General features: G+C 50.9%; 4 protein-coding genes across 4 annotated transcripts; 3 read left to right on the top strand and 1 right to left on the bottom strand.

Annotated features, from left to right (window-relative positions):
• Nucleotides 1–77: 77 nt before the first annotated feature.
• NCU04573 (hypothetical protein) lies at nucleotides 78–1,084 on the top strand (the record flags this gene model as incomplete). Its single annotated transcript, XM_953579.1, has 2 exons — nucleotides 78–100; nucleotides 247–1,084. The coding sequence occupies 2 exons, from the start codon at nucleotides 78–80 to the stop codon at nucleotides 1,082–1,084; spliced, it is 861 nt and encodes a 286-aa protein (XP_958672.1).
• A 1,656-nt stretch (nucleotides 1,085–2,740) lies between these two features.
• NCU04574 (hypothetical protein) lies at nucleotides 2,741–4,321 on the top strand (the record flags this gene model as incomplete). The annotated part of the gene is made up of 1 exon (XM_953580.1): nucleotides 2,741–4,321. The coding sequence occupies one exon, from the start codon at nucleotides 2,741–2,743 to the stop codon at nucleotides 4,319–4,321; it is 1,581 nt and encodes a 526-aa protein (XP_958673.1).
• Nucleotides 4,322–4,842: 521 nt separating this feature from the next.
• On the bottom strand, nucleotides 4,843–7,175 carry NCU04575 (3-chlorobenzoate-3,4-dioxygenase reductase subunit). Its single transcript, XM_953581.2, has 2 exons — nucleotides 6,660–7,175; nucleotides 4,843–6,591 (listed from the first exon to the last, which is right to left on the bottom strand). Exons 1-2 carry the CDS (start codon nucleotides 6,880–6,882, stop codon nucleotides 5,072–5,074), a joined length of 1,743 nt encoding a protein of 580 aa, XP_958674.1. The 5' UTR covers nucleotides 6,883–7,175; the 3' UTR covers nucleotides 4,843–5,071.
• Nucleotides 7,176–9,182: 2,007 nt separating this feature from the next.
• Nucleotides 9,183–12,383, top strand: NCU04576 (hypothetical protein). The gene is made up of 3 exons (XM_953582.2): nucleotides 9,183–9,483; nucleotides 9,545–10,164; nucleotides 10,236–12,383. The coding sequence occupies exons 2-3, from the start codon at nucleotides 9,745–9,747 to the stop codon at nucleotides 12,222–12,224; spliced, it is 2,409 nt and encodes an 802-aa protein (XP_958675.2). The 5' UTR covers nucleotides 9,183–9,483; nucleotides 9,545–9,744; the 3' UTR covers nucleotides 12,225–12,383.
• Nucleotides 12,384–12,784: the final 401 nt, after the last annotated feature.

Genomic DNA, 12,784 nt, shown 5'->3' with positions numbered 1-12,784 from the left:
CTTACCCCCATTACTATCGGTCTTATTGACTGTTCCAAAGTATTCACGTCCACCCAAATTCCATCGCCTTGGTCGTCATGGCTACTTCTCCAACCGCAAGGTGACATATTGTTTCAGATACACGGATACTTACTTTCCCCGGTTCACCTTCTCCTTTTCAAGACGAACCTCCAACCATTGAATACTCCCGCACCACCTGCTCATTCAGTTTCACTGGAGAACCGGGCTAACAAACTTTTGTACCAGCACTACCTCAAGCACTTTTGATGACGAGGCCAAGGAGCTCTGGCCCGAATGGAAGTTTTCATTTGGGAAGCACCTTCCGGTCTTTCTTATCCCGGACCTCCAAGATGATGAGAACTATGAGGAATGGAGATTTATGGCACATACCAAGCTCCGTGCCTGCAATCTCGAGGGCTTCATCGAGGGCACGGAGACACCTCCTCAAGGAGACGACAGCCGCATTGCCAGATTGAACCAAAAGGTCTTTGCAGAAAGAAGGCAATACGCCTTTCGGATCATCTACGACAGCATCCATCCCATCTTGCAACAACTCAAGTCCAGTGGGCATTGGATCCTTGACGCCAACGATCGCGATCCCAAAGTCTTGTGGGATGCCGTTCATCGCTGGGATGTCGACCGCCCCCTAACCTACAAATGCCGTCTTATGGAGGAACTAGTCGATATCTGCCACTGCCAACATAATTCGGACATTCTCGCCTACCGCGATAGAGCTTTCTGGCTTCGTACGCGTCTCAAGCGGATGGGAACGCCGATTGCGGATCAACTTTACATGGGCTTTCTGGTTAAAGGCCTACGGACTTATGATTCGATCTGGGCCGATTACCTGTACAAGCAAATTGAGAGTGGAAGTCTCAATCCCAGTCAGCTTGAAGTCGACATTGGTAGTCAATACCCCTTTTACAAGCAACTAAGAGAGCGCCGCGAAGGTGACCTCAAAAACAAACTCGTCGAACTGGAGTCACAGATCAGGGGTCAACCGAGGAACAAGAGGCGCCGCAAGGCCAAAGACCATCATTCGGGTCCTAGCGGCGTCGCCAAAAGGTGTTCTAATCGACATTAAGAGCAACCAACGACTTGAGGAAGAGATACGGTCATGCCTCTAGCCGATCATGCTTTCTCGCCGGTTCTTCACTCATTAGATTTCACCTTTGGTGATTATAACTCGCCACTTGTGCATTCGTGCCGGTGACGAACTATTTCCTCTTTCAAATCTCACTTTGTGTATGAAGCCAAGTGATAGACTTTCATCGTCTGTGTACCTATTTACGCCAGGTGTTAGGGTTGCTCTAATCATTTCATGGGGTGGATTTGACCTCTGAAAACTCACACAAGAGGAAAAGGACTCTCCGTCACCCGCGTAGCAGTGCCAGGTGACATGAGTTCTTTTTTTTTTTTTTTTTTTTTTTGTCTCTTTCCAAACTTCATCTGAAGTTCCATCCTCCACCCTCGACAGATATTACACTTTTATCACTTGCGTCATACTCGAGAGCATGCCTGGGGTGAATGCTGTTTATAATCGTTTGATTTCTTCCAAGATCCTCCTCCGTAACTCTCCTTACCTTTGCGTGAAGTCAGCCACCTACTTGCTCGCCCGCTTGAGGTGGTAAGCGTTTGTCGACCGTATATGAGAATACTTGACTTGTTAACGCCCGCTCGCATATGATATGATCTTATCAACGCTTCGCTTGCGACGTCTGCTTTCGCTGTTGATACAACCATGTCATTGCTTTACTTGGACAGTTCCGCTCTTGTTGGTATTTCACTCACTTTCACCCCATGGGTCCCCCACCGGAGGAAAAGGATGAAGAGGGGTGCTATTGACCTTTGGAGATGGAGAAGCTTGGGATGGAAAGTTGGGATGAGATGTTCAGTGTTCGGAGTGGAGGAACTCGTTTCGGAGCCGGCCATCTCGCCGTTCGAGTTACTCCCGTTCGAGTTACTCGAGCCGACAAATCGCAAACGGTACATCTTGTTTCTCTACATGGATCCTCTTTTTCGAGTCCATCCCACTTGCCGCTTGATCATCCTGCATATACAATAGTGCCCACTCCTATCGATTCTAAACTTCCATTACCAAGTAGACGGTCCCATTGACGAAGTGCATTACCCATCCAATACCACAAGCCGGACGGATGTATTTATTTCACGCCGATCTGCAGATGTATCCGTCACATGTTGCAATCGTCTGAACTAAATCGCTTGAACTGCGGGAGTTGCAAGGCAGTCACGACCAGACGAGACGCTCCTTCCTTCCTGATCAGATACAAACACCACTGCTAGTGTTGCTAAATAGGACGACTCGACTAGTCTTCCACTTGAGACGAAACTGACACCTGACATTGCACGTCCATCTGATGTTCTATTATGGAGGCATGACAATAGATCCCCCTCGCCTCCTCGTCCAGTCATGCATCAGGCAAACTGCCTTACTATTTAGAACTCCCCTCGCAACAACTTCTTGCCATCAAATCTTGGGGCTTCTTCCAACAAATCTGTCCCCGAACAATACCGAAAAACAACGACAACCATCAACCCTCGCCCGAGTCCCGCCTCTACAGCGAACACCGGGAAACCTTTCCATCATTCTGACAACAACGCCCACAAGCAGTTTTACTCGTCTCCATTGCTCAATATCAAGCTATTCTCACCTTCCACCTCAGAATCAGATCTTGCTCAGTCCCCATCCCGTCATCATCGGCTCCTTGACCCGGCCAAGATGGCGTCAGCACACCCCAACTCGAACATTCCTGCATTCCCTCGCCTTCACACGATCCCTTCCCTGACCAGCGAGGAGGATTTCGAGGTTTGGCATAATGCACTCCTTCTCCAAATGAGCTACTTTGATGTCCAGGATATCATCACTGGCGACGAGCAGGCTCCTGCCAAAACCGCCCCACAAGAGGTTCAGAAATGCTTCAAGAGGAAGCAGGTCCTGGCGTACACCATGCTCTCAAATAGCATTCAGCCCATCATCACCAAGCTTCAAGCCCTCGGATACAACGAAGGAAACCATGCCTTGGACCCGCGGAGCCTTTACAAGGCCGTCATCAAGTGGGATAGTGAAATCTCCGCCGAGCACAAATTTCGACTTGTCAAGGAGCTCACCGACATTGATCACTCCCAGTTTCCCAATCTCCACGCATTCCTGGGTAGGGCCCTATGGCTCCGCCGACGCCTCAACCGTGCCCTCTTTGACGTTTCAGACGAGCTCATGGATATGTTGCTGCTGAAAGGCATCAGTTCCTACGACGATGCCTTGACAAAGATGATTCTTCACAACAAAACCATAGGATCTGCAGTCGAGGATATTGCTTCGCTAATTGCCAAGAAGGCAACAGAGCAGGAGGCTATGAGCGTCACTTCCAAGACCACCACCTGCCCGAAAGCTACCGTGAACAAGGGCACCCAGGCCACCTGCACGAAGGCCTCCCAGGAAAATAGTACCCAGACCGAGACGATCCCGAACCAGACCTACAAGCAGACCTCCAACAGCGACGCTCCTCGTCCGGACATCCCGGACACCCGGGTCCCGTCCGCAGCCGACCACAACTCGAAGAACATCAAGCCCTCTAGCTTGACCACCACATCGAATGGCATTCCACAGGACACTACCAAGGTTGGCAGGGGCAGCCAGAGTATGAACATCAACGAAACCCTCAACAATGTCAATTCACCCACCAACGTTGATGCCACGAACGGCACGCCCCAGAGCGAGGTCAATTTCGGCAGAAAGAGTCCTAATACCAACCTTACCACACCGTCGCCTACACCCAACGGTGCCTGGCAAGGCGAGAACGTGGTTGCCAACCTAACTGCTGCCCACAATACCAACTCAGGTGTCACCAAGCCCTCAAACCCCCAGACTTCTGGTCCTGTTACCAACACCGGCCGTCAAACCGTCGGCAATTCTCTGCAGCGTGATGGCTTTGGTCTTACCAGTAACGGCAGTTCTCAAAATGGTCCCCGTTCCTTGCATCCCTCTAACCCTGTTCCGGGCCGCATCCTCAACCGCCAAAAGCAAGTTCACGATTGGCTCTTAGGTAACTCATGGACCAACGCCGAAAACCCTCCTCCTGTTCAAAGCGACCAGAAGAGCCCGCCACAACGTGCCGCCTCTGTGCTGCAGCAGCAGCAGCAGCAGCAGCCTCCTCAGTCCGACCATGATCCGTTTGGCCCGGAATCTTTTGCTTCTTATTTGTACGCCAGGGACATTGCGAACGCTTGGACCAAGGATGGAAAACTTAGAGCGAAGATTAAGAAGGGTCAGTTTGGCCCCGAGGACCCGCGCCATTGGTAAACAGAAAGGATCAGTATGAGCTTGTGGGCCGACACAAGGTATGATGGACAGTTGATATTGCACGGTTTTATGGCTTTCATGATGTGTGTGCTTGGAACTCGGTTACTTGGTCAAGAAACCCATCAAAATGGGATGGGGAGGTTGTTGGCGGAAAGGAACGAAGGAGTGGATCTGGGGAAAGGGGTCGATATGCTTGCTTGATGTTTCCATTTGAAAAGCCATTCTCTGGTCCTGGTGCAGTGGCATTTATGCTTGGGAATGGCAAACATAACTGGAAGGCATTTATGGTTGTCAGGTGACAGATATGATATCTGCGGTCAGTTGATCATTCAACGTGAGGGGATTTTAAGTGCTTGGTAGATGCGATACATATTTCCAGCAGCTAGTCTCACAAAAGAAAGCATTGCCATTTCTGCTACAAATCCAGCTGTGCACCCAAAAATGTTCGTAGCCCATCTGAGAACTGTGTTGCCTCGCTGTATTGGCTCAATGCGTACCAGACTCATGATGTGATTGAGATTGCCCATTCGCTTTATTGTTGGACTCTTACAGTCTTCGATGATGATGATTCTGGTATCTCAGTCTAGTCTTGGTCTACTTCTAACGCTTGCTTACTGAACACGAAAATGAGGGGGAAAAACCACCGAGGCCTCTTCTTCCCACTGCCGGGTAACTTCCACTTGATTCAGTTCCGTTCCCAATTGCCACCCCACTGTCAACCACCAAAACCCATCACCCTCACCTACCACCTCAAATCTCAATAACAATCCTCCCCACCCCCCTACTAACACAAGCCAACATGGCCTCCTCCTTTTCTTCAGCCGTCAACGCCGTACCTCTATGCTCCACCCTTCCCCCCCTAAGAGTGACCTTACAAGTCCCGCAATTCCCCACGCAACAACTGCCCTCCACCTCCTCCTCTCCAAACTCCCTCTGCAACACCTCCAAGAGCGTCTCCTCCCCTCCCACCTGAAGCACTGTCCTATCATTCCTATTCGCAACCACCGCCTCAAACGGATCACCACCGACGACATCCGCCTCAAACGCCTCAAAGTGGACTTCCCCCTCCGGCACGCCGTACTTTTGTACTTGTCGAGCAGCCTCCTGCATGAGACTTTTGGGTCCACAAAAGTAAACCATGGTGTTCCACGGGATGTTTTTTACGATTTCTTCGATATTAAGGCGTTCGCCTTTGGCTTTATCGTAGATCTTTACAGTGCCAGGGTTAAGTTGGGATAAACGGTCGCGAAAGGGGATGTCTTCGTCAGATCGCACGGCGTAGTGCAGTTCGCATGAGACGTGGATGGATTGCAGATATTCGAGGGAGGTCAGGAAGGCGGTGAGACCTACACCCCCGGCGACGTAGATGTGGTGGGAGATGCCGCCCGCACTGTTGCCTGACAGCGCGTTGGTGAAGGTTGTGGATACTTGGAGTGTGTGGCCCTCGAAGACGTGGGAGTGGAAGTAGGCGGAGCCGCCGCGGGAGTGAGGCTCGAGCGCGATGCCGAGCTGGAAGTGGTTGATTGTCATGGTCGAGGAAGAAGAATAACCGGAGGGGCCGACGATGGAGTAAGCCCTGACGAGGCCGTTGCCGAGTTTGACGCGGGCGTGCGCGCCTGGTTTGAGGAGGATGGACTTTTCGTCGCCTGGAGGGGGAACGATGGGGTCGATGGCTTCGAGGATGAAAGAGACGATGCGCGAGGTTTCTTGTCGTCGTTCGACGACGCGGAAGTCGCGCCACCGGGCGAGCTTTTCCGCTCGCTTCTTCTTGGCAGTCGAGCGGGCCACGCGGGCTTTGAATGCGTCGCGGCTTTCTGCGCCGAGTTCTTCGATTTGCGCCAGTTCGGCGTTCATGGCTTCGTCGTCCTGGTTGCGGTGGAGGTACTCTTGGATTCGCTCAATGGTCCATTGTGGGTGAGGACGAGAGACAAGATGGATTTCGTCCCCGGCTTGGACGGAACCAGGGCGAAGCACGCGGTAGTACCAGCCTGTTCGTGAATGCTTCCAGGTTAAGGGGGCAAACTTTTTGAGTTGAAAGCGATGGTTGAGTTTGAAGCAGGGCTGGCGCGGGAGAGAGACTTGGAGAAGGACGCAGGAATCCGGGTTGGAGGTTAGGGCAGATGGGCTGCCGACGATCATGGTGTCGCCGATACAGACATTGCGCTCGTTCATGTGGGCCGTGACGAGGTTTTCGCCGAAGCCGCCGGGGACAAAGGCCGCACCGGCGGAGGGGTGTTCGGTAGCCCAGGTTGGATAGTGGGAGGAGCAGTCTGTGTCGATGATCAGTAGGTACCTTATCGAGGGAATTTTTGTGGGAGAGCTCGATGGCTTCACTTACAGCCGTGAACGGCCTTGTCAACGCCGCCGTGGAAGGTCGGGTCACTCTCATCGCCTTCCAAACCGGTGCGGCCGACGTATACGGGTCCATCGATAATGGTCTTGTCGATTCCGCTCATGACCTCAAGACCCCTCATTTTCTTCATCTTGCTCGCGCGCACCTCGAGGATGGTGTCGCGCTCGAAGGGGGCGTAGAGGTCTATTTCGGACTGTGATTCCGCCATGGCGCAAAATGTTACCTCGTCGGTGTGGTTGTATGTTGATGAGAGGGAAAAGATTGGGATGGCCAAATTTTTTGAGAAAAATGCCGTCTTAAGCAGATCGGTGGGTGAGCCAGTGAGGAGGTGTATCAAACTATTGTTCGGCAGTTGTTCCCGACAAGCCAAGGTTTTGATTTTCCGCAATCGCCGCGCCCCTCTAGTGAAGGGGCGGCAGTTCACCACACGATAACCCGATCATATCGGGATCTTAGAAATGAAAAGTGGTGATGACTCCTCCCTGTCACGCACATTGTTGCAAGGTTCGTCAATGTTACGATAAGCCCGCACTAGGCTGCCGGGTCGTTTGTGAAGCTGTCTCCGATACAATCCCCAATTGAGATACTACGCGCGAGCTGATTGGTCAATTTCCACCGTTGGGAGAGGATTACTAAGATGAGGGATTGATTCATGTGAATGGACCGTTCCATCGAACCAGGTGAGGAACATAAGCCGATAAACTCAAAATGGTCAGATCTGACCAGTTTTACCGCTACATAGGCTCGGGGTGCGTTGATTTGATGGCACGTTGACGTTAAATGATGATGGGTTCCATCACACTCCTTGGAGATGTAAGGGGAGTTGAGCTTTTCTGTTTTCTTGAAAAGTCATCTAGATAGTTGCAAATATGTACCTCTTTCTCTTCTGGCTGGCGGGCTCACCAACAGACCGAGGCTAGTTGTGTAGTGGCAGAGAACATCGGAGCCGGTGTGCCTGAAGGCAGTAGAAGACAAAACAAACTCGGATATCGACGTCTTTTGAATCATCCGTGGCATACGACACCGCAACCAGCTCTCAAGCCAAGATACAGGTGTGATACATGTTTGGATCCATGGGTTAAACAGGCACCTGATCAGCTTGTTTGACTATGCTGATTAGTCGAGTCCAGCAGCGAAAAGGGCAGAGAACTAAGAATTTCGGACACGCCCATACAACGTCTCGTGGCCAGAGCTTGAGGAGGTTGATCAAATCCCAGCATCATGGTTGTTGGCACTTTTGCGTGTCGTGGTCGTGGTTGTTGTTGACGCTGCCACGCGAGGCTTTGGTTGTTGACCTGTCATATCTTTGTGGGCCTACAAGTATTCAGTTTCTGCCCAACTTCAAATATGATGTTTGGCCTAGTGCCAACTATCTTTGCTGAGTGTTTGCGTGGCCATCTGACACCGCTAGATCTGACCTTGAATAATCAAAAGCTTATACTTCCCGGCTGTTGAATGGCACGAGCTTAGCCTGTCTTACTGTCTCGTTCCCATCTGACTGTCACGGTCGCAAAGGTGGCCACAGGATCCGTAACTGCCCACTTATGCCAACACGAAGGTCATCTAACCTCCACACCCGGAAACTAGTGTAGTGACGATCGGGCCCCCATTCATCTGTAAGGTTTCGGGCTTAGTACGCTGATGACGGGGATGATCATCAAGATGATTCGAATGACCCGTGACTTTCAGAGGAGAGGAAGATGGACTATGTTTGGTTATGTTAGCTGTGAGATGGCAAGATTTGAGGAGTAGGGCAGAGCTAAGATAGTAAGTAGATCCGGGATTGCTAGGTGGTAGAGGCATCCACCATATGCCTCCATATGCCACTCGGGTTGTTGATGCCATTGCTGATTTCCACTTGGTGCGTTGATTCATCGCAGAGCCGCAATTAGGTTGCTCTCACAACAGGGATCAAGGGTGACGAAATAAGCAGTGTCCGGCCCGAACAAGTGAAGTGTCGTTGTACTTATGGCCGAGAGATTGATCAAGTGCGACTGGAGTTGCAATTCGTGGTACCACCTGACGCCAGCGTGTGTTCCCCAGTCACCACCGTTGCAGGGGCTCGAGGCGGTCCCTTCTTGGGCTTGGGGTAACATGAAGTAATTAAAGCGGCTCTGTCGTGTTGTGGTACGATAAATAATCGGTTCTTTCCCAGGGTCGAGGTAATAATGTACGTAGTGTAAATGGGGAAGTGAAGGGAGTGAGGCACGATGGATGTGAAATGATCAACAAGTTGGGAGAAAGAAAAGAAAGAAAGAAAGAAAGAAAGAACGAGGAGATTGGATTGCTGTAATTGAAAGGGATGTGCGGGGTTCCACTTGGCAAGAAAGGGTAAAGCTGAGGCTCAAGATAAGTTAAGGAGTACCTGACGCACTGTTGCAGTGTGCCTATTCTAGGCGGATAGTTAGTGTACTCGCTAGCAACCCCATTTTTGCTGTTTGCTTTATTAACACCCATGCGATACCGTCACGTAAACGATTACCTTACAAGGTCCGTCCGAGTCAACAACGACGGGGAGACTCCGTCCCCTGGAACTGACCCAATCTAAACCCCAGCAACTCGTGCTCCCTTGTACTCAGTGGTTTTCCATTTTTTCCTCTTTGGTTGCCGCAGTTCAGTTGAATCACTAGGTATTTTCAGCCCTGCTCAGCAGAGCCGCCACATGGACCATGGAAACACCATGTGAACCATCCATGATGTTGTCCTGAGGCACCTGCCCTGGGGCCATAGTGCCTTTGGACAGTCCGGCAGCTGTCAATAACCTTCGCGACCATGGTCTCGTCATCAGTCTCGTCAGAATCATCAGACAGTGAGTCCCCAGTCCACCTCGCGCACATAGATAACCAGGATACATGCCAACTGATATATAGAATGTTTAAGGGGAAACGCTAGGGAGCCATCGTTGAGGATTTGATGTAGGTTGGTCAACGAACGGCCTGGGAGCCGAGTCTGGGTCCCGAGAGCTCCTTTCAAGGGGGAAGCTTCCAAAATGCAAAACCAGCTCGCGACAGGTGTCAGGTCCCATCACCCTCACTCCTCGCTCGCTTCCATTTCACTTGCTTGACATTCCATGTTTGCTGGGAAAGGTCAATTACCGCCGAGACAGCTGAGGTATAAGTTCTCTTTGGCTTGCCTCTTGACCAACTGCTCATCTCCCATGCAGTGCCGCCACTGGACTCTCTGGTTATATCCCTTTCTATCGGACCTTAATTCATGCCATTCGTTCAAAGCTTGGTTTACTTTCCTTTATTCATACTCCACAATTCTCTGGTTTAGTCATTGCATACGCCCGTTGGGGACTTCAAGGTCTGGCCAGCACATTGTTGGGAACACATATTGCAACATCATGTCACTGCTTAAGTTGCCGTACGAGATGGTCAGCTATGTGCTGGACGAGCTCGACCTGGACGACGTTTGGCAATTAAGTCTCACCTGCAGGCATCTGAGGTCTCTGGTGACAGAATCGAACACAGCAAAACGACTGCTTGAGGTTCGTCTCGTCAACTGGTTACCCTATCTGTTCGTCTGTAGCCTGAGCTGACTTTCATGCCTACGGCACAGAGCAAAGCACCGGCAGCGACAGAGACTCAAAACGCCCGCGTTACCAAAAACTATGCCCACGAACTTCGACGCTTGCTGAAGCGCCGCCAGTCCATCTCTTCGGTCACCCCCTACTTGGCTGCTGTCGTTGGCTTTGGCGAGGACTGGATATACCGAAATGGCGTGCTCTGTTATATCCGACAGGGCCAACTACGAATACTGAACCTCCATGGGTCCGCAGCCGACGAAGTCGTTGTCAACATTCGACTCCTTCTTGATGAAGCAATCCCCGGATCTCGCAAGATACGCAAATATCGCCTTCGCCCTCTCAACGTTTCGAATAACATCGTCTCCTGTTTATACTACTATAAGACGCCCTATGCGAATGGAAATCATTGTGATTCGTTCTATGAGGGTTCGCTCGTTGTCTTCAGCGCTCAGGCCCACAAGATCCTCACTGTGGAACATCTACTGGATCTCGAACCTAACAGGCTCGTGGTACGAAACAATGACGAGGCCCTTTTTCTCATCAGAAGATCTCGCTTACATGGAGGACGAGTGGTGTTGTGGAACGCTTACAACATTCCAGCCGACAGATGGCACCGCCCTCCTCATTTTCCCTGGTATACCTTCAACTTTCAGCCATTTGAGATGGACATCACCCAGTGCTTTGAAATATTCAATGGTCACATTTACTCGCTTTCGAATTACAGCGAGCTCGAAGAGGAGGAAGCCGATTGGGTCTCGTCTTATCATTGCCTAAGAGTTCCTTTGTCTTTCACTGGTATGTACAAAGTCAAACCCGACGAGCTGTTGCGGAGAAATCATCTGGATGGGCCAATGGACCACAGGTGGACGTTTATGAAAATGTTCAAAGATGAAGCAACGGGTGAAATCAAGGTCGTGGAGTCGCGAAGAGAATGGATCAAAGGGAGCTCATCCACGACACGTACTTATTATACAACTACGATCAAATGGCCTAGCGAGAATGACAGTCACTCAATTTTCGACTCCAAGGAAGGTGGCCTCAATGGAAGCAATACCAGTGGAGCCGACTTCAGTGGAAACAGCTCAAGCCCAGGTTACCAGGGTAGTTCAGGTAATGAATCTGACCAAGGTAACGCTGAAATTCACCCAGACGATAGCAGCCCAGAACCTGGTGACTCGGATTCGAATCATCAACGAGATGACAGGCCACCTAGAATCCTACCTCCCCGGGACCCTCGAGATGTCCATCCTGGAGATGACAGCTCTAAAGGACCGGTGTTTCTTCGCAACAAATGCCCGATTCTGTCATATCATCCGTCGTGTCAAACGTTTCTTGACCTAGTGGACGACCCATCACCTTCGAATCCGGGCAAGCAGCGGATGCGCATCCGTGGAGGTACGCGACATCGCCGAAGGCCGGAAGAAATTGACGATTGGAGCGGCTGTTCGAAAGCAAAAAGTTTATCATCAGTTGCGGAGACACACTTCGAGGAAGTATACAAAATGTACAAACACGAAGAGCCCATTTCTTGGCCACCCAATCAGGACCCCGAATCCCCCAACCCAGCTTTAGCCCAACTCTACGAAATTCTCAGCCCACCGAACTACGTCGGCGAAATCACTGGCGATTGGGACGAGCGTTCGTTTGTGTATGCTGCGGGTGCGTCTGGCGGCAGTAAGCAAAAGGCTCTTGTCTTCATCTCCTTTGACCCGTCCATTTCACTCGCGGGAACTTTGCCATACCCAGGTCATATGGTGTTTGGTCGACCTCAATCGCTCGACACAACCCGTTCGAGAAATACTGCGAGTGACAACTCTACCGCTCATCAGAACCATGGCGAAGGAGTAAAAAGGGGCAGGCAGTTAGGAAGGGCAAAGCAAACTCCAAGGGGGAGGCAGACGGAAAGGAACGCACCGACGGAGGCAACACAGGTGCATAGCACCAAGACTGATGCTTTCTGGTGCACCATTGAACCAGCACTGTATCAGACCATCCGAAAGGGATTTCATTTCTGCGTCTGAGACAGACAGACGGGCACAGGTCAGGACCACACATGAAGACCGGGCTGTAATGCATTAATGGTATGAGATGGTTTGACAGAAAACCGTATACTCAGTGTGTATCAACAAATAGCAGTTTTGCTATCGTTAGCGAACAAAACCAATAGCGACTCATATCACCAAAGCCGCAGATCCATTGCTCTAGGAAGTTTTGTGCATCCATCACAGATGGTATTCAGGCCGGTTCACTCATCATCGATGCTTACAACACAGCAGTCAAACTTAGTGTGTTGATATACCCCGGTTGTTCATGAAGAAATATGTCCGATACTTTTCGGGGAGTCTCCTCTAAGCAAGGCTGCCGGGATTCTTTACATAAACTCGTCACCGCATGTGGTGGCTTGAAGATGACACTGTCGAGCCTGACTTCAGGTACATCAATGCATCTTGGGATACACAACGGGTACGTTCTCTCGGTCTTCTAGACTCGGGCGGCTAGGTGGTTAGCCTTGGCTGTTCCTACCCTAATCAAGCCATTACCATTTTGATCCAAGCCATCTATGCAGCCGCGAATCACCCCC

The sequence above is a fragment of the Neurospora crassa genome, linkage group V (assembly GCF_000182925.2).
Source record: "Neurospora crassa OR74A linkage group V, whole genome shotgun sequence".
NCBI lineage: Eukaryota > Fungi > Ascomycota > Sordariomycetes > Sordariales > Sordariaceae > Neurospora > Neurospora crassa.
The sequence above is the reverse complement of the archived record's forward strand: the minus strand, read 5'-3'. Positions and strand labels throughout refer to the sequence as shown.

Coding starts and splice junctions, on each gene's coding strand:
- NCU04575 (XM_953581.2), bottom strand. CDS start 6,882: ATGGCGGAATCACAGTCCGAAATAGACCTCTACGCCCCCTTCGAGCGC. Junction 6,592..6,659: donor TGACAAGGCCGTTCACGGCT/GTAAGTGAAGCC, acceptor TCATCGACACAG/ACTGCTCCTCCCACTATCCA.
- NCU04576 (XM_953582.2), top strand. CDS start 9,745: ATGTTTGCTGGGAAAGGTCAATTACCGCCGAGACAGCTGAGGTATAAG. Junction 10,165..10,235: donor CAGCAAAACGACTGCTTGAG/GTTCGTCTCGTC, acceptor CCTACGGCACAG/AGCAAAGCACCGGCAGCGAC.